Source organism: Anneissia japonica, unplaced genomic scaffold (assembly GCF_011630105.1).
Source record: "Anneissia japonica isolate Jap-2015-1 unplaced genomic scaffold, ASM1163010v1 scaffold3040_len1308831_cov196, whole genome shotgun sequence".
NCBI classification, from domain to species: domain Eukaryota; kingdom Metazoa; phylum Echinodermata; class Crinoidea; order Comatulida; family Comatulidae; genus Anneissia; species Anneissia japonica.
Genome location: NW_022718257.1, coordinates 281,294 through 305,690, shown reverse-complemented (window position 1 = coordinate 305,690; position 24,397 = coordinate 281,294). Strand labels below are relative to the sequence as shown.

Sequence of the window (24,397 nt, the reverse complement as noted above, 5' to 3'; positions counted from 1 at the left end):
TTTTTAGGCGAAGGATAATTTATTTTGATATTAACTACCTTCATGTTAGGCGCACTTTAATTATGCTAGATTAAAAAAAAAAATCATATTTAAAAGGGCACTTTTTTGAAAGGGGGTGTCGACCGCACCCATCGACCCCCCCCCCACGGTACGCCCCTGGTGTTTAAGATTTTAGACTTTAAACAAAAAATACACACAATGCATACATGCCAAGTTCAACTTTTGTTGCATGCCCCTCTCCTCCGGAATGTTTTTAACCTAGGTACCCAGAAATGCATGCTATGCTACTTTAGGGTTGTATTTTTACAACTGAGAATCCACATCTTTTCTAGAGAATGCATATTTCTGCAGTCATGATCGAACTTATTCGACTATCTATACGCGCATGGCGGCTGGCAATTCTTTGATCCTATTGTTGCAGCTACTTTGATATGATCAGATCTGATAAAAAAACTAGTAAGAGAAATATTTAAATTTTTACCGACCATTATCAGAATTGATCAATAAAGCCCCGGTATTCAACCCCCCGGCCCGCGGGCCAACTCTGGCCAAAGATTCTGACCCGGCCGGCCCACGCAACATAGCTAAAAATAAATCATTTTCCTGCCGATTTTTAGAAAAAGTTTTTCAGTTCATAGAAACACCACCAAGCAGCTCCCCTATCTAGCATTGTTTACAAGAGTGTGGCTTTTTCTGAGTGTAGCTCACTGTATCTAGTATTGACACGGAGAGGGGGAGACTAAAGAATATATGAGATACCATTAAATAAAAAATAAAAAAGTAAAATTATATGATAAATAATGAAAGACATTACAAAAAATAATATTATCTCTAAACATTTTTAGTCCGACTTGTGCTCTTTTTTAAAGACCTATGTTGTCAATTGGTCATTTAAAAAAATTCTGAAGACGATCAAATAAAGAAATTTGTACCTGACATGATTTACTCTGCCAAAAAACTGTAACATGTGTAATATGCCCAGCCCATGATATTGTAGGCAGCTCCATTTGATTTCATTAGAGTGTAATGCTGCGTTCATTACAACTTGTGAAAACTGATTTCAGAACTTGTAACATGCGAGTAAACAAGAAGAGTGCATTCATTTGACAAACACTAAATGGCTGTTTTCACTATTGCAATGTGTTTGAAAATAAAATATACAAAAAACCTTTTTTTTTTTAATCTGAAATAATATTACTTATACAAATTTGAAAAAATATGTTGGGTTGCAAATAAAAAACATACAAACAAAACTCTTTTTTTATCTGAAATAATATTACTTAATTAATAAATTGCAATAAATACCTATGCTCGTTGTGCATAGATACACCCGCCATTTTCCACACTACTTGTGTAATTCGAGGAAGAGAATTCTACTCGAGTTCACAACTTGTGTTTACAAGTTCACCAACGAGATGAACGCGTTTCACAAGTTGTGAACCTGGGAAACACCGACTTCACAAGTTCTAATGAACGCAGCATTAAAAAGCCAACCCAACTTTACCCTGTATTTTTGTGTAAGAATGTATAATAACAAAACCAATCCTACTTTTAAGTACAGTAGATGATAATATTTAGCGAGAGAGCTACAGTACTGTACAGATTATATTTTTTTATTATAGGCAATATTACATTTATGCGTGAGATTTTGATTCTTCAGCGCGAGTGCTAGGACAGACCTCAAACATGAATCTCACTCCGAATGCTTGAGCCTTGGCGTGTATGACAATGTTGGTGCATCGATTGCATCAGTGACCTGACTTCCTGTGTATCAACATTATGGATCAGCAGAGACTTTTTATACCTTGCTTTCTATAGAAAGCTGGCTGGTTTAAGCTATCTAACTTGAATTAGCCTTATGTGTGGTATTGTTATGCTAATGAACCAGATAAGCACAATCTGCACATGCTTAGAAAAACAAAACTTTCCTTAGCCACACTGCTTATCGGCTAGGCGTATAGCATATATCCTTTATAATCAATCATAAAATTGCCGATATTTTACTGTTAAGCGATCATAATATGTCCTTAAAAGTTTGACCTGAATTGTCCTGGAAATTTGCTTGTTTAAAAACATACGAACCCTGTGAATTATAGTCTTGGCAAATCCGACTACCAAATGGCCTTTAACAAAGTACTTTAGGCCTTAAAACTATTGAACTGTGCTCGTTTCATTCTGAATTCACAGTTTTTGTCTCCAGTTGGGGTTTTTTATTTAAAAATGCAAATTATATTTGTAATTGAATTATGTTTTAATTGTATTCGTAGGCCCTAAATTTAAGATTTATATTTGTAAATGGGAGTAACTGTAATTAAAATTGTTATTCAACATAGAAATTTAAATTATATTTATATCTATTCTAAGTGTCAAAAAGTGCACAAACCATTGGTGTAGTGCAACAAGACTATCAACAGTAGGCTACACTAATAATGACAAGATGACATTATGTCAATTTTCTCCTCTATTCATCATTCGCTTATAGTTCAAAACCCACTTTCTTAAAACTAATGGAAAGAACAACAATTACGAATGACTAAGGTAAAAATAAATTATTATTTTTATGAACGTAGGTATATGTTTAATTACAAATTCTTAATCTAAAATGCAAATTGTTAGCAGAAAATAGGAAATTTTTAAGTAATTCTTTGTTCAATTTATACCTATTAATTTCAGCATTCAATGAACCTAATTAAAATTGAAAACAATTTTCTCAGTTCAAATAGCTGTAGGCAGTTGGCAATGAAAACAAAATCAAAACTGTTAAAAAATAAATTTTTGAAATTGTTCTGTGATTGAAAGTGATTATCTCAGTACCTACCAGACTGGAAAATAATGTAAATCGGCATTTCACACAAAGAAAGAACAAAGATTTTTAATTTAGAGTATAGACCTGTACACAAAATTGAAAAATATTTATTATGTAGAATACTGGTTGCAGGCACAGTTGCTCAAATCAAAAAACACAAACTGTATTAATTGTATGGTCACTACATACTAAAATTAAGAAGATTTAAATATGATTTAAAACAGTCTAATTAATTAAAACGTATAAAATCAAAACTGTTAAAAAATAAATTTTTGAAATTGTTCTGTGATTGAAAGTGATTATCTCAGTACCTACCAGACTGGAAAATAATGTAAATCGGCATTTCACACAAAGAAAGAACAAAGATTTTTAATTTAGAGTATAGACCTGTACACAAAATTGAAAAATATTTATTATGTAGAATACTGGTTGCAGGCACAGTTGCTCAAATCAAAAAACACAAACTGTATTAATTGTATGGTCACTACATACTAAAATTAAGATTTAAATATGATTTAAAACAGTCTAATTTAAAACGTATTTCACATTTTTAAATTAGTTGTAAAATAATCAACTTTAGTAAGGCAAACTATTATAGCTATCATTGTTCTGTAGGCATGTATCAAGTAAGTAATTTGAAATACCTGTTGGTCCTACAAATAATGCTTCTGAGACGCCTTCCTGCCCTAAACCAATTATACTTGTTTTTTCAAGTTTGGGTAAAAATGTAATTAATAAACTTAATTCAAGTTTGAAATTGACAAACCTGTTTGTAAAAGCTTGTGCAGCATGCATGCTGTTTTGTGTTTTTTATATATCTCTAGGCATGTCAGAGATTGTACAGTACATTACTACTGTATGGTACATAGTATTCTAGCCTGAAGGAACTTATCCAGGCATACCCCTTGCACTATACACCACATGTACAATTGCACTTGGTTTGCACCCAACAAACAAATGCCTGGCTAGCCAGCGGTTGATACACAACAAATCCAGTTACTGTATCCCAATATTTCATATATTACATTACTGCACACGAATCATATCATCATTTTTAAATAATGAACAAACAACTTTCAACTGTTCTATATTGTCATGACATCATATTTTAGTCTTGATAATTTTAGATTTCACTTTCCTTTGTACAGTATGCATTTCAATTTGATTTTTTTTTTAATATTTAATTTTCTTCATTTTATTTGTATCTTCTTGCACAAACTTGTGAAAAACACCAATTGGTGTACAAGTTTTTTTTCCGTTTTAAAATAAGGTTGTTATTATTATTATTATCATTATTGGATACTTATATCTGTATAATTATATTAAATCTAGGCCCATATGAAATTGGTGGCCCCTCATTTAAATAATTCTGGATCTTCCCCTGACATAGCAATTGCGTTTTTGATTGCCAGTGCAACAAAATTAACGTATGTTGAATGCTGTGTCGGGCACATTGCCATGTACTCTGCTAAGCTCCAATTATAACTGAAAACTTGCGTATTTCCATGGATATTGGCACTCTCTTGAATTGTTGAATGATTAGGCTCCGGAGGTAAAAAAAAATGTTGATATATTGTGGAACTGATTTTTCTAAAGACAGAAAGAAGTTGTTTGACGAAAAAACTGTGGAACGGTTAACGAGATACAGATTTTTCAATTTTTAAAAACTGTTGAAAAGGTGTAAAAATGGCGCCCATTTTCCCCCCAGTTTTTAAATATTCAAAAATTTGTGTCTCATTCACCGTTTCCCAACTTTTTTTGATTTAGAAAAACCAGTTCTACTGTACAACATATCAAAAAAATTCTTTTCCTCTGGAGTCTGACTTAAAACTACTGTATATTTTTAAAGTCAAACTTACTAATTAGAAGATTTTGATACAGCAGGAAAGAAATTCATAAATTCATGATCGCCGAGACTTCGAAACTATATATTGAGGGGGTGCTATTACAGTGCATAAATAAATAAATAAATAAATAGATATGCTTGGAGGAACGCTGTCTACATTGGGCTTCAAAATTATGTTGAACATGAAACCCAGTTGGCAAATGATATAAAAGTGAAATGCAAGAAAAAGAGTGAGCACTATGTACCAACAGATGCTCCTGAATACCCTTGTGCCACATGTGGTAGAAAATGCAGGTTACAGATAGGTCTATTTAGCCACAGCAAGAAATGTACCAGATGAACAAATTTTAATTTGTTGTTACCTTGGTAGCAATGAAACAGGCATAATTATCCGTAGTCAACTCTGACTGACGGAGACCATATATATTACAGTGTAGTAGTTTGAGTAGTGTCAGATAAGCTAGGCACTTAAGTTTAGTGCAGTTGTGGAAATTAAAAAGTATTTCAAAAATTAAATTTACTTTTATTTTAGTAGACAGGCAGAAGTATTTAATATTGGATTTTGTTTTGCTAAAGTAGGTACAAATAGATGTGGTATGAGTTAGCCAATGTTAGGCATGAGGTTTAAACCTAAATTTGGGTACAGGGTTCGCCAGTTGGGTACGAGTTGGCATTGGTACAATATAGCCGACACCCCTGTGGAACACTCATAATTAGCAATCTGCCCAGGTCAGCAACTAAAACCTTTCCAAGACTATAGCAGATAGCCAGGAAACCACTGCTTAAGTTACATTCTGTTTTCAATTATTTTCCTAACCTATAGAGAATTAAAAGTAATTTAATATAGTCCAGTTGCATGTGATATATGCCTACAGGCTATTTTGGACAGGCTTCAATTACCCATCCTCTGACATTGCTAGTTTTACAAGACATTCTGCAAACTGATGACCCAGACAGGAAATTTGAAATTAAGTTGCAACCCACTGGCCCCTTTTGCATAGACACGCAAGTCTCAAAGAGCTACTGTAAGCCCATATATGCCAAGTTGGAGGTAGCTAGTAGCTTTAGATTTAACAGATAAACCCAAAAAATTTGGGCGCGGATGCTTTCTGGTTCACTCTGAATAGACCTCTCGTGCTCAAATGAAACCTTAAAAATATGTAGCTATTAATAGGAAAGATAGAATTTTCGATGATTCTAGGCCTGATAAACTATTGAATTTCAAAAATGTTGAGTATTTTGATAAAAGGTTTGGGTTTAATAAAAGAAAGCTTGAGATTATTGGAAAAGCATGAGATCTTTGTGAGTGGCTTGAGAGCTTGAGGTTTGGTCAAAAAGCGCGAGGCTCACAAGACTTTGTAGGTATGTATAAGCCTATATTGTACTTACGCTAATGCAACATGTGTTTCATTTCTGTGAAATTTACCCACCCAGATTTTACTGTAGTTTTTTAACCTGTGTTTCAATTTTCATAGATTATTAATAAAAATCTTACTCAAATAATGTGGCAGTGAATAGGTCTTTTGTGTGTGTTTCACAAGGGCATCAAAAGTAGGTGCAAGGAATGGAAGACCCAGATTGCATTAAATGTTGACTTGCTTGAATTAGACATTCCAACACCACAGGACATTCAAAAGTGAGCATGTGAAAATGGAAAGTGGGACATTACAGTACATTTATTGAAAATCAGAACACTATGGTGGGAGGATAGTAAACCTACCTTCCATATTGTCTGCACTTGTTGAGCAGTGGTAGACCTCACACCGCAGTGTGTACAATAAAATTAAACGCACAAAAAAACTTTGGACATAAATGTCAGCAAAATATGACATTTGCTGACAAAACACATATTTTTTTTCTGCATTTTAACATTCTAAACTGTTTCACCATGGTTTTACTGATACACCTTAACGTAAACTACCATAGTTTACAAGAATAATAATGTTTAGAAAGGAAGGTTCTTGGGAGACATCATATTTTTATAGACTAAAGTCTCTTAATATTTTATCTATCGAAGATGCATTTAATGTTCAGAAACTTGTACTAGGTTTTAAGATTTTAAAAGGTTTTTTGTCCTCCTTCATTTTCTCAGTATGTAAATAGTAGTCAAAGATGTAATGGTAGACTTATACATTGGAATGCAAAGTCTAATATTTTTCTTAATTCTGTTTATGTTATATTCCCACGACTAAGGGAACAATTACCAATAGAAATTCAAAATTATCAATCAATTTCATTTTTTGTCTGCTCTTACAAAACATCTTCTTTCAATGTATTAACTAATTTAAATTTAAATTTTTAGTAACTAAGTTTAAATTTGTTATTTTTCATTTTGTGTTCTATGGAGCGAGTGCATTGATTGTTTGGGCTTTCGCCTGTTCTCGCATCCTGGCTAAATTGTTCTTTTATGCCGAATATATTATTATTATTATTATTATTATAGTTGAATGCTTGCTATTGTTGAAACCCAATGAAGCTTTTTATTATCATCATATTCATTATTATCATCATCCTTATTGTCTGCCGTCAATCATCATTTGTCAGAAAAGATCAAGTTTCTGGAAGTTGTTTGTTGTTGATGGAACCCTATAATAATACTTAATTATAATTAATGTCATTATTATTATTATTATTATTATTATATTATTATAATATTTATATATTATAATATAATGTAATATAATATTATTATATAATATGATTATTATTATATTATATTATTATTATGATTAATCTCATTATAATTAATAACATAAAATTTGCAAATAAAATGGACTAAGAATTGCACACTACCACTTGGCATTCACAATTATGTAGTCAACAACATGCCAACCAGCGTATTTAGCAATATTAATATAAATTCAATGTTGGCCCAACTGTTAATATTCTAATTTAAGTTTATTCTTTGAACCTGGCAGTGAATCAGCACTGACAATAAAGCATCTCATGCCAAATGCTGAGATTGGTAAATAATAAAATATACAGTGCTAGCTACGCTGCATTTAGCACGTATACACACTTCCTAATTAGCATAATGTTTAGTTTATTGACAGAATATTTCTTATGCTAGAACTTAAGGTCTGTGATGATAGGAATTCATAATTAAGTTTACATCATCTTAGTCCTGTTCTGTAATATTATTTTTAAGTTATTTTTAGTTGTGTTCATCATTAGATAATTATCATTATCTCTACTGCCAATACTTTGATGTAGACGTGCAACGATTGACAAGCTTGAGCATTAAGATAAAACTACAGGACACTGGCATTATGCATAACTTGACGTCAGCCAATTGAAACCATTGACCCATAGTATATAAATACTGTACTGTAGATCACTTTGACTTTGCTTATAATATCATTCCATTGGTCTGTGTCTGAAGTAGTGTAGTGAGCTAGTGATGATCACTGTGTAAGTACTGTCTGCATATTTTTCAGAGCATTTTAATTATATTTCTTTTAATCCTCAAAAACGTACCCTATTTGATTTAAATTGTCTAAATACTAACTAATCAATTTGGGAATTATCTAGTCTTGTTGAGAATTTACACTGTACTGTAGGGAGATCAGAAACTAGACAGAATGTACTGTATACTATACTGAGAGAAATTTGTAAACATATAATTAAATTGTTAATTGATTAAAGGTAAAAAAACATGCGATTTTAATTCTTTAATTTTGGTTGATAATTGATACAGTAGACTGCATAGTGTTTAAGTTATAACATAGATTTCATGTCCCTGTTTAGAAACTGTAGATTCTTATACCATATGTAGTTTCATGCTACAGTAACTAATTAATAATATGTTAATAATAATTATAATTTTTTAAATTAAAAAATCAATTAATTATCTAAATCAACTGTATTTTGAAATACAGTACTGTATTTGAACAAATAAATGTAATAATAACATTTAATAATGTCCTTCAAGATTGTCAAATGCCAATGAATCTGTGCATTCATTATTACTCAGAAAAATATAGTAGGAAGCAATGACAAGAATTTTTTATTATATTTTATTGAAAGTATTATTGAAAGAAGTTATTTTGAAACTAAATTAGATACTGATTTAAAAAGACTTAATTATAGACTTTTTGGGAAATTGCATTATTTTCCAAACTTTTTTCCAGTTTGGAAATTATACCAAACAAAAGGCATGAAGCGCTATATAAGAACGACATATTATTATTATATTATTATTATTATACCAAAAGCAGAAATCTCAATTGTTTCCAGTGTCTTTTTTGGTTGCATAGATACTATAATGGATGATTGTGTTGTAGGAGTTTATTTATAATAAAATTTAGCCTTATTCTTCTCGAAAAGTATACTGAAGATTATCTATTATTATTATCTACTGGGGACTACTTGGTAGGGGTCTTGGGTATTTTTCCCTGGAAGCCCTGATGTGGAAAATGATTGATTTGGATGACATATTAACCACAGTTGTTTTAGCTTCTACCTATTTTATTTCGTAACGGTGATCGTTCAAAATAATGTGAGATCCCTCACGCTAAATTTGTGATTTTATACACATTATCTCTCTCCTCGAAGTAATTTAACAATTTTGCCTGTACAACAGCAACTTTAATATCAAAATACTGTACTGGCCTAACGATAGATTACTGGAATGTAAAGGAAATTTTTCTTTTAAAATCTTTATAACAAAAAATAACAAATCTTACATTTAGTATAAGTGTCTTATAATTGTGGACTTTTTGCATTTTTATGGGCTGAAGGGATGTTGCGATATATGCACCTATCTCTGCCTCCAAAGTTTGGTGGTATGCTAGCCTTCAAAGCAGGATTTTTTCTCCGAACACAAAAAAAAAGGATTTTTCCACTCCCTAATTCTATAAACCCCTGGTATTCAACCTTTTTAAGCTGAGGGCCAGTTTCAATCTATTGAGACCACCGGCTTGCCAACATAAATTTTTACTTCCATTTTCAGCCCCACCCACTTTATAGGCTTACAAGTCTTCCTAATAGGCCTATATTATTAACCTTGGTTTTTCGACATCATCAAAGATAAGCCTTGTTTTGTAAAAATGAGGGAACGCATTTGGCATAGGGAAGGGTGGAAGATAATCAAATCTCCTACCCTTCAACCACTAGAAATAAAAAAAATTAAAAAAAAATACCCTCATGTACTATAAGTAGTTAAAAAAAAAGATCGTCAGAAAGTTCCCAAAGAGGAGTCAGATTCCCTTTCCTTTGATTTACCTCAGCTCAATCATGGTTGGAGCTGAGGTGAGCAAATTTTTTTAATAACACCTCTAGATTCCCGGAAATGGCACATTCAGAGTGAAGACACATCAAAGCAGTGTTTTCAACAGAGTGACATGCCCACGAGCCTGCTCCACGGATCTGCCGCTGGTGTCGCTAATGGTTAGACATACATCATATCAGTGATCCCCACTTAATCATTTATCCCCATCAACCTCTCGCTCCCCCATTGCCATTAGGACAAGAATCACCAACCCGTCTCCTCTCCCATGGCAAGACTCTAGATAGATATAGTGAGCTACAATAAGAAACACTAATAATTCCAAAGTACAAGGTAGTCATGTTTTTATTAACAGAAAAACTTTTTCTGTAAGTATTGAAAATCGGAGGGAATATGATTTATTTTCCAGCGATGTTGCGCGGGCCGGATCAAATTTTTTGGTGGGCCGGAGTTTGCCTGCGGACCGGGGGTTGAATATCGGGGCTATAAACGGTACTACATTTACATAAAGAGCGACATTTGTGTATGTCTGGTACAGTAAAAAGGGTTGCTATTTAGAGTCTCTGAAAAGTATGTTAGATGCCTAAATTATTATTCAATGGGCTGATGTACAGTAATTGACGTCACATGCCATGGTCTTCTGTAATTGACATCTGGTTCTTTTTGTAAATATTCTGACCATTTTGAGACATGTCAGATGGCACATGCCTTCTGTTGTTGAAAATTCATGTATTCTCTAATTAAAATTGCCTAAATTGAAAATGTTTGTCACTCCAAGTGTTTGTCACTCCAAGTGTTTGTCACTCCAAGTAGTTCAAGTGATCTTTTGAGGTGTCAGTATCAGTTGACTTGGCTTACAGTATCAAATTATTTTAAGGTTTTGTTTGTGTGTTGATCCTGTACATTGACATCATTGATAAATCAACTCTAACTAGGATTGATACTGGACTAGGATACATTTCACTAACAACTAGTAAATTGATGAGATAATAATAATAATACAATAATAATAATAGAGAAGATAGGGGTAGATAATAATAATACAATAATAATAATAGAGAAGATGGAGGTAGGGATATTGAAATATGAGAGGGGGGTTTATACATGACCAAACCTCATATGAACATGTCAGACCTAGGCCTGACGTTACTGATTGCAACTGCTAGACGTTTCTGGTGAAAATTTGAATAGAATTGAATTGAACTATTCACGTACATCACTCACTCGCAGAAAAAAATTGCCAATTTTTCCTCCATGCGATCGCTAAGCCATTTCTAGTTACTATGACATTAAGAAAATCCACTAAAAAAGAATCAGCAATTACAGAGGGCAGCATTACTAAAGCAAACAGGAAAATCATCCCGTACCATATATACACGGGCCTAGCATCCTTGGACAGTAACCCATATGGGATATGGGTCATGACCTCAAAGGGTAATAAAAGATATAAAGGGATAAATTACTACAATGACACATGGTTTTATTTGAACCATATAATGACATCGCATTAAATTGATGAAAAAAACACTAAACACATAGTTTTATTCGTACGGCCTAGACCTACAGTTGTACGTTGTTGGTCTAGGTACTGTACGCCCTCTGGTTCCATACAATACGTAAAATCGAGGTTCTACTGTAGAAATACAAAATTATTGTACCAAAACTGCAGCCTACAGTATGGTCTATTGGGGGTTTTTGTATTTATTTGGTTAAATTCATGTAAATTGCAGAGACTTGAATTTTGAGTGTTGACATGTTCATTTAGGGTTAATCTATATTCCATTCTAAAATTACACGTGACAGCTGCATGTGACTGACCATGCAGGATGCATTCGCTAGAGCTACTGTAGTATAAAATTCAATGAATTTCATAATTTAAAAACTAATAACTACTGTATGTATGTGTTCACTCGATTGTAGTACCAGCTGATAACATTACCACTAATCCAGTGCCAGCCGAATATTTGCATATTTATGCATTTTTTACAATATGTTGTAACTATCAAGATTTAAGGAGAAAACTTAGTTCAATTCAGCATTGTTTATTTCATTTATACCTACCATAGGCCATACTATAATTTTTAGTTACTTTGCATGATGCAATAGGAACTTTTTTGCTTGTGTATGTATGTGGCCGTTTAAAGTGAAATTGCACATGCGTCAAGAAAAAGTATTCTGACATTTTGTTTTAACATCGCAATACAAAGTTCTTCAGTGTTCGGTCTGGGCTCACGCTAACCAATCGCCATGGGCGAAAACTATTTTGGATTGGCGAAAAAAAACTGCATTAGCCATTTTGGCGAAATAGTTTTTTCATTTGATCTCAATTTTTCGCCAACTCCATGTGACGTTTGCTTCTGATTGTTGTATGAGTATTGTTGTATGAGTAGTCTTGCTGCAAACATCATTTTGCAAGTTATTTTTTAATTGTAATTGTTATTTTAACGTGGCGGATGCAGGGGAGTGGCTGTATAACGTAGACTAATATGAAGGTATTATATTCCAAACAGCTGGCAATTTAGCAGTACCCTTTCAATGCAAACTGAAGACAAGTGTAGAATAAAAGGCAGCCGACAGTCGCGTACATAACAACAACTTTTGTGTTATTTATTATTCTACAAAATTTTAAGTACCATGTTGGTATGCTAAAAATATTACTGTAATTTGCCTATCAACATTACCAATGTGGTCTAAAATCACTATTTTGGGCCATAAAAACTCTCTCCCCCTCAATTGTTCAAGTAATTAAACCACCACCTAAATTTGACCAAACCTTATGTTTTCCGATAAAGTCAAGTATCATGCATAGGAACATTGATGCCAGGAGCAAGGCTTTGGTTACCGTACATTATTGTAATTTAAAAGTTAAATCGGAATACACAATAGTACATGAAGGTACAGTACAATATGTACATCTTCTTGCTAACTTCATTACACTGTAGACGGTAACCATTTTCAACACCACTCCATGCATAACCAATAGGACTTTGTTGTTTGTTAATTGTAATCGTACCTACTATCCAAGAAATTCGTGAAATTATAGCTCTTAGAGTAATTTGGTATATTAGTTCACATTCTAGGTTGTACCCTAAAATAGATCGAGCATTTTGTCTGTGTGAATATGTGTCAGGCAATTACTCTTTACCTAGCATTATTGTGCAACCATGCATAACTAGTCAAGACTGCTTATGATGTCATACATGTACAAGGCATGTGTATATTATGTGTTCATGGTGGTACAGTAGTCATATTCCACCTTTCAAGCTGTCTGAATTTTGCAGTTCTGGGATAATGCAAAGTTGTACTGTAGATTCAAGAAGCCTTTTCGTTCTAGTACGAGATCAAGTTTTCTGCGCGATATTCTATGCTATCATCATCCAAGTACTATCGAAGGACTGACCATGCATTTCTGTTTAAAATTAACTCAAGTACAGACATTATGGTTACATTCACAAACTTTCAGTGGGTTATTAAAAGACGCGTGTGTGGCATTGCAATCGTTGTGATCTCTACGTAAGGCCTACTTGCTTAGGGCTACAGTAGATGTAAAGATTAGATTTTCTAGCTTACCTACGCATAGCAGTACAATTCTTGCAGTATACTTGGAATAGGTCTATTCATGTGCATCAAATGTGGAATTATTAGTAAAAACATAATGATTTAAGCAGGATAAGCCGAGTTTGTGGGCCTGTTTTCGCCACAGCAAGTTTGTGTCTAAACAATGGAGCTTGTAGAGCGTGTACCGTTTTCACGAAGACACAAACTTCACTCTACGTGTAACAACATACGCTCTGTTTATTCTGATCGTTTTCACGAAAAGACACAAATTCTTCACGCTAATTAACAGGTTAATTAAAGGTAATAAAAGAAAAATAAATTGAACATTTGAATTGTTTAATGCTTTATCTTTGGAAATAAGTAAAAAAAATTTAAAATTTTGTTATCTTGATAGTGAAATTTACGAATAATTGTGAAGTAGTCCACTTCAAACGTTTTTTTTCCAAAACATTGTTTTCGTCGAAATTGAAGTTTGTGTCTCTTCATGAAAACAGTGACAAAATGTCTGAATTTCAATTAATAGGCCTAATCCATGTTTAATATCCAAACATTTTTGTTTTTTTGTAGGAGCCTTTTTGATTCTAAAAATGAGGCCTTGTATTGTAGAAATGCTGATAAAAAAGATTGTTAATGTTAATATTTAATAGTCAGCAATATCATGATAGAAAGTGACAGATGCTTGAGAATTATAGTTAACAGATTAGACATGTTGTCTTCAACAAAGCAAATTATTTAATACCTTCTTGATCAAAGCTACAGTACAACATTCAGTATTTAAATCATATATCAGCACAGCAGTGCAGTGTGTAATCAGGAATACTGTAAATGGGGGCCATGGGTTTTTAGAATAGACTATGGCCATAGATGCCAACCTAGATTTTTCAAGCAAAGAGTGTAAACCCTCATGATGAATTTAATAGTCATTTGCAAGATGAATAAATCTTAAACATTTACCGTACATTTTAATGTAATGTGTTCTGTCTGTCTGTTAGTTATTCCCCATGACGTAATTTATAGTATCAGATGTGTTACACCTGCTTGAAAACAAGTTCTCTGAAATTGAATCAAGTGATATATAAAGTTCAACTGATACATATCATCCATACTACATTGTATGCATATTATTAGACACTGACATAGATTATTTTAAAGGTTACTTTACTCTCATAGACACAGTATGTGGTTGCCAGATAGAACCAGCATGTGCAGTACTGTTGTAGGAGAGAGAAAGTGGTTGCCTACAGCTCTCTGTGAAGTTAACAAATAATGGAAACACTACAGTAATTTTATGATTGTTTGTGTATATTTTTAGTTTTTGTACTGTAGCATTATGGACAGTTAACAGCAGAGGAATTTTACAATATTTACCTGTAGTGACTCCTGTGTCTCAATGAGATTATACAAGGACTCCTTCTTCTGGATGTCATAATGTGTTGCCTGATGAGCTGATAGCCACTGCCCATTTTATTGCTAAAGAATTATAAAACTTAGTGGCAGAAGCAGCCGGAACAAAAAACTTGCTCCTAGTCTAATATTTTTAGCTGCAGTTAGTGAGCTGTTGGTTATTTTAGTGGCAGTATTTATGAGTTTTACAAGGATGGGCTTTGTATTCAACTTTATGGTGACCAATGTCTAGTCTAATCAATTGAAAGATTTCCAAGCCAAGTTTGGAGCTAATATTCCTTTAATTTTGATGAGGATTTGTAAAAATTTACTGACCTCCTCACCCAAATTATACCCTGAGACTTTGCCCGGGGGAATGCTTGTACACGAAGTTGGATGTAAAGTCAGGGGTGGGATTATACCCGAGGTGGGACTATACCCGGGAAACTACGATATACTATTTATTTAATGTTGTGCAATACATAATGTATCTTGGAATGTACTGAAATGTTGGGATCTTTTAATATAGACTTGTAACTTATGGAATAAATATTGTCAAATTATACAACATGACAACATTGACCTTGCAACTACATCAAGTACAGTACTCACACTCTGTACCTTCTTTAATATTATAATTCAATAGAATTTTTTTGTGGGTTTCCCCCCATTTATGTAATCAGCTTACCGACAGAATAGAAGAAGCATGCACTCTATTCAAATTCAAATTATGAGGCTTTGTGAGTAGGAGTTTTTGAACCTAGTAATTTGGGATTAGAAGGCAAGCAAGCTTTAATCCTTTCTACCATAGATTTTCAGGTGCACCAAAGTGATGCATTGTGTATTGATCGTATGTTTCTTTGTCCATCCATCCATGGATACAACATTAAATCCAGTAAATAATTAAAAGATCAAATTGCTTTGTTATATATTGTAGTGTGACACAACCTTTTCATATATTTTTCTAGTTAGCTCTTTTTGCAAAATATAGTCATGCATTTAATCATCTATGAAAAACAAAAACACATCCTCTAAATATAAGCAAATGTAATTCTTTGATAATCTCTCTACTTTCAGTCGCAAAGTATAAGATTTTTAAAATCTTTATTTGTTCGGTTGTTGATTCCAACACTGCCACCAAGGCTAAGTAGTATTGATTGGTATTGATTTTTTAGTAGCTAATGCCTAGTTAAACCTCTGGTGGACTCTTGGGAGGATATTTAGACCACTGTGTGAGATTCTTAATGTGCACATTTGGAAAAACGGCAAAACAGCTGACAGCTAAAACATTATATTTTTTGCTTGATTTTCAGGACTCGCTGAGTTGTTGCATTTGACAGATTTCATGTTGATGTCAGCGAGCACTGGACGTTGCAACGACGATTGGTTGCAATATTTTTTGAGGACAAGAATTAACGAGGCAGACTAATACAAGGTTGCCATAGATATTGTGTTAAATAGATATTAAAAATATATAGTATAAGGTAAGTACATTAGCATTGTTTTATTCTTTATTAAATTTAAAGAGAGCAATTTTAGTAACTGTACTTATTGTATATATAATCATGGAAGTATCTTTACTGCAGGTACTGTAAGTACAGTACACAGGATTTCCATAAATGTTTAAATTTTAAAAATAGTCCTTGTGCCAGTGGCATATCTGTGGGGGTGAGGGCGCATATGCCTCAAAACATAAGCTTGTGCCTCTCTAGATACCTCCCTGTTGGAAATTAAGTTCTTGGGTTCAATTCCTGTCACAGCAGGAATATTTCTCACAACTAAAAAACAACCTCACTCCCTAGACCTGGATAAGTGACTTGGTTTATAAAGCGTCCTTCCATCCTGTAAGTGGCGAGTGTACTTGCCTGGGGCTGGTGCAAGATTTGGCGGTAGATGGTGCATGAGAGTCCACACCATCTCAGTCCAACTATGGTTGGGGCTGAGGTGAGAAAATTTTTTAGAATATGGACCAGTACTATGTTCATAATAAAAAAAATAATATATCAAAAATACATTCCAGCAATTATTTCTCTTAATACAATTTAGGTGGTGCAATCGCACCATTTGCACCACCCCTGCAATTTTCTATCCATCAACTTATCTATTTGGCAACTGTTATCATTCAAAATGTAATAAAATATTTTTATCCTGTTTCTTTTGTTTTTTTTTCCTAGTGTGCCAAATATTTCTGTGTACTGTAGTTTAAGTTTATGTGAGTGTAGTTTCATCATGTCTACAATTCCTGGGAGTATGTTTGTGGCACCAGGGAGTTGCCACACCAGCCTACGCAAGTATCATCAGATTCAAAAGAGACAGCAGTCCCAAGAGATTGATATTCCCGATTCCGGCATTCCAGCAACTGGAAGCCCAAGGAAGGCAACGCCAGCATCACCAATTGGATCTCCTACTCCGCCAAGTAAGTTATCTATTACTTTGGAAATGTGTTCTTTATTCACTTTTGTCTTAATGGTTCTTGTTATTAGTAATTATTTATGTAATTGTTTTTTTTCCCTTTTTTATCTCACCCGGGGGCCTAAGCCTAGTTTCTCACTGTGTACCCCTACACAAATTTGTTTTTAGTCGGACATTTTTATCTTCTTAAATACTGAGATTGTGGATTTTACTCCAACACAACTTCCATGGATGCTTGTTTAGTATGTATATTGATAATTTAATAAAACAACCAATCACTATATTGACTTTAAAGCTGAAAAGATAATTAAAATAGATTTTGTCGCGTTGGGCATGTGTGAAGCCATGACATAAACCAAAGAGTATAGATCTGTAAGAGGTCTGACTGTTGGGGTTTCGTTGGAACGCAATCCTATATCAAAAAGTAATACCACGAAGGGGCGTGTCCTTCAAAAGAACATAAGAGGCTTTTGTATCGAACGAATGCTGCGTATCTATAGAACGTATGTTCGAGTTTTGAAGCGCAGCACACGTTAGATACGAACGCCTTTTACGTTCTTTTGAAGTACTACACGCCTCTTCGTGGCAGTACATTTTAACGTTCCGTTGCACGCATACAAAATAAGGGCAGTCGGGCCACTTGCAATTCTATACTCTTTGTATAAGTACTGGATTTGAAGAGGCCCAGTAGAGGGCCTCCTTCACTTGAGAATTACATGCATAGTAGAGTAATGTGTGTTGTATGTAGACTCCCCATCCTAGATCCTAGGCCTAGGCTCAGCTGGCATAGGAAGATGTTGGACTACTTGACTCAATATAACTAGATGATATTTCCATTTTAGAAAGAAATTGACACAGAAACCTCAATATTTTGATAACTTCAATCTATGAAAAATGTTTTATTTTGGTTTTTAGCTTAAAAAATATTTTTTTTTAATATTGAAAAAAATAAAAGAAAGAACTGGCATGATTTTTTTGATTTTCATTGTTGGTCGGTAAAGGGCAATATAACAATTGGTTGGTTTTTTTTGGCCTTTTTTTATTTGACCACATTCTAATTGGAAATGGGAAATTTGAGCTAGGGACCTGCAGTGCAGCGTCACCCAACTTAACTACAACATATAACAGACATGATACAATCATTGCCCTTAACCCAAAATGGGGGTTATTCGAGGAGCCAACCAATCAGACTCCAATTCAAACTCGCTGCTGGCCTGGTTTCAACCGGTGTTTTCGCCACAAGAAGCAGTAACAACCCCTCAGTCAACCGCTCAGCTCACAGACATTGATTATATCTTTACATACAGTACATTTATATGCATAAAGTGAATATATTCTTTTTTTAATAGTGTCACCACTGAACAAGGTTTACAACTACTTCCGCCAGTTCAGTAATCCATCAAATACTGGTGTACAGGAATTCCAGGGATCGTCAAGCCTCCCTGGGGAGTTCCAGAACTCAAGCCTACAGAGCGAGCTTCAGACATCAAGCCTTCGAGGGGAGATCCATGCCTCAAGTTTAAAGGATTCCTTCAACTTTCCTCATCAAGATAACAATAATTCAGAGCTGAAGTCCCCATTGAACTCACCAAGATCAGATTCAGAGAATACTAAGAACACATGAAACTTTAAGTGATGGTGTACATGAATTTGTTGCTACTGTAAGTAATGTGTGAACGATTTCCGTTGCATAGCTGCAAACTATTTCTGTTGCTGTATTATGCAAATGTAAAACCCCTTCATTTTTACAAATCCTGTAATTCTATTAATCATCTTTATTTATAAAATCGTTGGAAATATTAAGAGGTGTCAGCTTACTGTTGGTATTCTTACCACTTCTTTGACAGCTATTAATTTTATATGGAATCATAACATTTTCTGGGACTGCAAGTTGTAAAATTTAAAGGTCAATTGAATGTCCCAGATAAACAAAATCATGAGATTTTATGGTTGAAAAAATGAAAGGGTTTACATTGTTTGTTTGAGTTTTACATGAATAGGTTGTAAATTTTATCAATACTGTTGACCAAGAAGTATATCAGTGCTAATATAATAATTTGGCTAGAAAGTTCCAATTTTTTTTTGTTGAAATTGCATCTGGTATTATATTTTTAACACAATAACTATATTTAAATTGATTGCCAGAAAAATGAAGTTTATGTACAGTGTCTGAATTTTGTTTCAACAATGATACAGAAATGTTAAAGCCTGTGTACATTACAGTGTGTGAAACATGTTTTAGTGTTGCTAAATGAAGTTATTTTGCTGTGTCCGAGTTATACTTCAATGATACTACAGTAATTGAAGTTCAAGTACAGTGTTTAAATCTTATTTCAATGATACTAAATGAGGTTCTTGTATTGTCGCTAAATCATGTTTCAACAATGCTAATTGAAAGTCCACATACAGTTTAATAATTTGGTTCTTGATAAACTTTTTAATTTCTATTTGTATACATTTATGTTCTTTTTCTTGTTGAAATCGTGTCTGGTATTATAATTTTAACGCGAGAACTATATTTAAATGGAATGCCAGAAAAATGAAGTTTATGTACAGTGTCTGAATTTTGTTTCAACAATGATACAGAAAAGTTCAAGCCCATGTACAGTACAGTGTATGAAACGTGTTTGAGCGAAATGAAGTTATCTTGCTGTGTCTGAGTTATACTTCAGTGAAGCTAAATTGAAGTTGATGTACCGTGTTTAAATCATATTTCAGTGACACTAAATGAGGTTCATGTACTGTCTCTAAATCATGTTTAAACAATGCTAATTGAAAATCCACGTACAGTTTCTTAATTATGTTACAATGATGATGTTCATTTACCTTTTCTGAACCATGTTTCCACACTACCAATTAAAACCCATTTATATTTTCTGAATAATGTCACAATGAATTTCATTTACTGTGTTAATTGAAATGCATGTACAGCAAAATGTCTTAATCATGTCACAACGATGAAGTTCATTTGCATTGACCATGTGTCTAAATAAATTTGCATTGAAGTTTATGTACAGTGTTATTGAAATCCATGTACAGTAAAGTTTTACAATGATGAAGTTCATTTGCATTGGCCATGTTTCAATACCAATTTAAACCCATGTATACTTTCAGAATAAAGTTGCAATGAAGTTCATGTACAGTATTCATTGAAGGCCAAGTGCATTGTTGGAATAATGCCTTGATGATACGTATACAGTAAATGAAGTTAATTTACAGTGTCTGAATCATGTTCCAATGATGCTAAGTGAGTTGTGTTGTTGTAATAGTCCATCTGCAGTGTAGTGTAGTTGACAATGCTATACCGTAAACAATTGTTTTGAAGCCATGTACTGTGTGTGGATCATGTTTTAAATAATGAAGTTTATAGACCGTTTTTGTTTTAATGATGCTCAGTGATGATAATTTTAGAAAGTACAGTACAAAACTTTTGTTTCCAATATACTAAAATTGAAGTTATATTAGTTTCTGAATCATGTTCTGATGATGCAAATGAATTTAGTTTACAGTGTGTCAATGATGTAGTTCCTCTATAGAGTTGTTATCACTAATTAGAATTCATGTAGGCATAGAGTGTTGGATTTATGTTTCACCAATTTCATCTACAGTGTTGGAATCGTGTATTAATGATGCTCAATGAAATTCATTGATAGTGTCTGAATCATGTTTCCATTATGCTAACATAATTGAAATTCATGTAGGCCTTACATTGTCTGAATCTATCTCAATGTTGCTAAATTTTAAAGAGGTTGACTCTTGTATGGGTTATGCATCTCACCTAGTAAATTGTAACAAACTGATAATTACCATTAGTTTCGATATATCAGTATCTGTGTTTGCTACATGTTTCTATAATAACTAACAAACCCAACCAAGCTCTAGAGGGCGTACTATAACGATGGGACCGTACCATCAAAATCTTCCATAAAGTAAAGCACTGTAATGCTATTTTCAGTGATTACTTTTTTGTATCCACCAAGTTAAAAATTTCAGACACACACGATTATTTTTTCAGCTATGAAGTAATATTTTGACAGTAAGTAGTATTCATAAAACGGTCAAGCAAAGCATATTAATGCTATTGTCAGTAACTAATTGTTATTACAAACCCACAAGCTCTGATTATTTACTGGGAAATTGTGACAGTGCATGTTGAAAGTATTTGGAAAATAGAAAATGTATACAGGTTGGTGTTTTACATTAAAAACAAAAATGGTAGTTTTGGATAACTGCTTTTGGTACAAAAATTGGGGAAAAAAATGAAAGTATTTGGAAAATAGAAAATGTATACAGGTTTGGTGTTTTACATTAAGAACAAAAATGGTAGTTTTGGATAACTGCTTTTGGTACAAAAAATTGGGGAAAAAAAATGTTTCAAATGAAAACTTCCATAATGAATATGGTTCTTGTCTAACATAGGGGCCTATATTTCCCACTAGTTTCCCCAAACAATAATGAATTAATTGTCATTAATTGTATAACTGAAATATTCATAGCAGTTTTAAGTGACAATAATGTTATATTGTAACTGAGTATAGTCAGAATGCATGATATACCATACTACAAACATTGTATCTAGGATTGTTATGAAACTGTGATTCAGTATTAATCTCAAAAAAATAATTGTGAGAGTATTATATGCCTATCTGTTGGACATAATTTTTAATTGGCAAGGAAACTTGCCTCCTTCTGATGTTCGTTTGAAAGCTGTTAACCTAAATACAGGTCTCCTTCTAATTACAGATCTCTTCTGGGACTGGGGTTTCCATGTGTTTTAGCAGCTTTGGACATTTGTTAATTTTGGAACACAGAAAAGCAGTCTTTAATAGAAGGAGTCTTTTTTTGGATGGAGACCTCTATATACATATTCAATTATTGAATGATATTGTTCCGATATTTAGCTCAACACAGTCGGTATAATTTCCAGGATTTTCAAGTTTTTTTCCCTTTCTCGGATGAAGTGTCGTGATTGTTTTGAACAGTGGCGTAACGATTTGGCGGGGGCCCTGTGGCTTTCTGAAACTGGGGGCCCTTTTTTGGTCCCAGTCGCCAATTCCGTCGTAGGATTTCAGATGTGCTTGTTTTTCAGTCATGTTTTCATTGTTATTCTAAATGTTTTTAACGATGAATGAATGATATAATATCAGTGGGGGATCCAGGTATTTGAAATAAAGGGGCCAGGGAAGGACTTTCACAGTTAGAGAGTCTGTACCACCTCAGCCCCACAATGGTTGGGGCTGAGGCAATTATTTATGATTATGGCACCTCTAGATGGCTGGAAATGGCACTCACAGACAAAGCTGTGAATATAACTTTTTTTTATCCCCATTAAAAAATATTTTGACAAATTTAGTGGGGCCCCGGGGCTTAAGCACCCTCCCCTGTTTATTCCGCCACTGAATATAATATGATATATGCCCTACAGTCGATTTCAGAGACACATTATATTGTTATGTATCAACAAAGTTCTTTTTGGTCTGGGTGCTAGATTGAGGGACCTAGAGGTTGGGGGCCCTGTGGACCGCCACATGAGAGTGCATAGGTGTTATGCCACTGATTTGAATTGCTGTATTTTATGATAAAGAATAAAGTAATCTAAAAATATAAAAAGTATGTAGATGATCATTTCTTGAAGTGTGTATAAGGATTAAAGTGGTTAGGAGAGGTAATTATCTTAAAATTCGTATTCGCGGTCATGAAAACGGTCACACCAAGTACTGTATTATTCAATTTCAATTTATTTGAATCCCATTTGACACAGTGGCGCAAGAATTCTCAGTGCATTCAATTTACCAAAAAAACCCCAAAAAACAAGCAAACAAAAACAAAACAAATACAAACTAAAAATATAAAACTAAATAGAGTATGATAATAAAGTGAATGTAATATGAAATGGTTTGTAGTACTTAAATGTATTTTGTTTATGTAGATGCAACATAGTTTCTAATAAGCTAAGTAAGCTATAGTAAGTCGTCATGGCGGTTGTTGATTAGTCATGTCAGTCTAATTCTGTTCTATAAATTAGTGCGAGAGATAGCTTTGTCATCACAAAGTGTTTGCGACAATGCGATCACGACAAAACAATTGAGGTTTACTGCAAAATTCAACAGTCTACAAATGCAACACTCATATTTCATTGTGACGACATTTTGCGCTTTAGGCCTAATAAGCAGCAGAGTAGTGAGGGAGTGACGGGCCTCAGTGCAAGGTAATTGCTGGGCCCTAAAAGGCATCTGATCGGACCCAGAGGCAGAGCCTTAGTGGGGTTTACTTCGGTGAAACTCTTAATGCTCACACATTTTGAGATTTGTTAAAACATACGGTTGCCAGGCGCAGAAATATCTATAAAATATTCAAAAAAAAAAAAAATATTCAGAACAAAAGATATTGAGAACAAAATATGATCAAGTCATATAGGCCTATATTTTATCGTTTAGGCCTAGGGCCTATTAGGCATTTCATGAGTCTGATAAAGTATAAGATTGACCACAATAGAACGATCGTCGACCTATTTGCAGTGATGTAAGTCTAAAATGTATTCATAAAGTATGGGCTGACCTGATTCAAAACTCTGCACAATATGGCTGAACCGACTTTAAAAAAATATCAAACAAAAACGCGCGTGCCAATATTTAACTTGCTTTAGAAATATGCTTTCAGGATGTATTTTAGTGCATCGTACCATAGAGCTCTATGATCGTACGAAGCATACATACTTGAATACCTGAATTAAGCAAAATAGCCTTGAAGTATTCAACAGATACGAAGCTTTATGACTTGTTTGTAAACGAGTTTAAAAGTTATCCTACTTTCGGTATTTGGTAGTAGGTGAATTTTAATGAATATAATCAAAATACTTATGGCCTGTAACCTAGTATTATTGCGGAGTCCTCTTAACGTTTAAGTCATATATTTATTTATTTGTTTATTTATTGAATATTATACAGGATAACATATTAGGGTGATGTAACAGCCTGTTTTACATTGTCCTGTGTTTGCGATACAAGCTTAGGGTAGGCCTATTTAAAATATCAAGAAGTTTCATTAATAAAATTAATAATTGAATTACTGAATTACAAATATGATAACAAGCTTAATCTAAAACAAATACAGAAAACATAGAAAAATATATATTTTATCGTTTATGGCCTCTGATATATCATGA

General features: G+C 33.5%; 1 protein-coding gene across 5 annotated transcripts in view; it reads left to right on the top strand.

The window, feature by feature from the left end:
• LOC117110468 overlaps positions 1–22,842 on the top strand; it is a 24,465-nt gene extending 1,623 nt beyond the window's left edge. The window contains exons 2-5 of one of the 5 annotated variants that reach the window (XR_004445699.1): positions 16,134–16,304; positions 16,995–17,236; positions 18,582–18,893; positions 20,347–22,842. Coding sequence is in view for 4 of the 5 variants with exons in the window: in XM_033253182.1 (XP_033109073.1) it covers positions 17,050–17,236; positions 18,582–18,856 (462 nt within the window). In the remaining variant the exon portion in view is untranslated. Of the gene's footprint in view, positions 1–7,922; positions 8,064–14,697; positions 14,718–16,133; positions 16,305–16,994; positions 17,237–18,581 lie in introns of those variants that run through there. The other 4 variants (XM_033253182.1, XM_033253180.1, XM_033253181.1 and 1 more) reach the window with 4 other exon arrangements.
• The last annotated feature ends 1,555 nt before the right edge of the window (positions 22,843–24,397 follow it).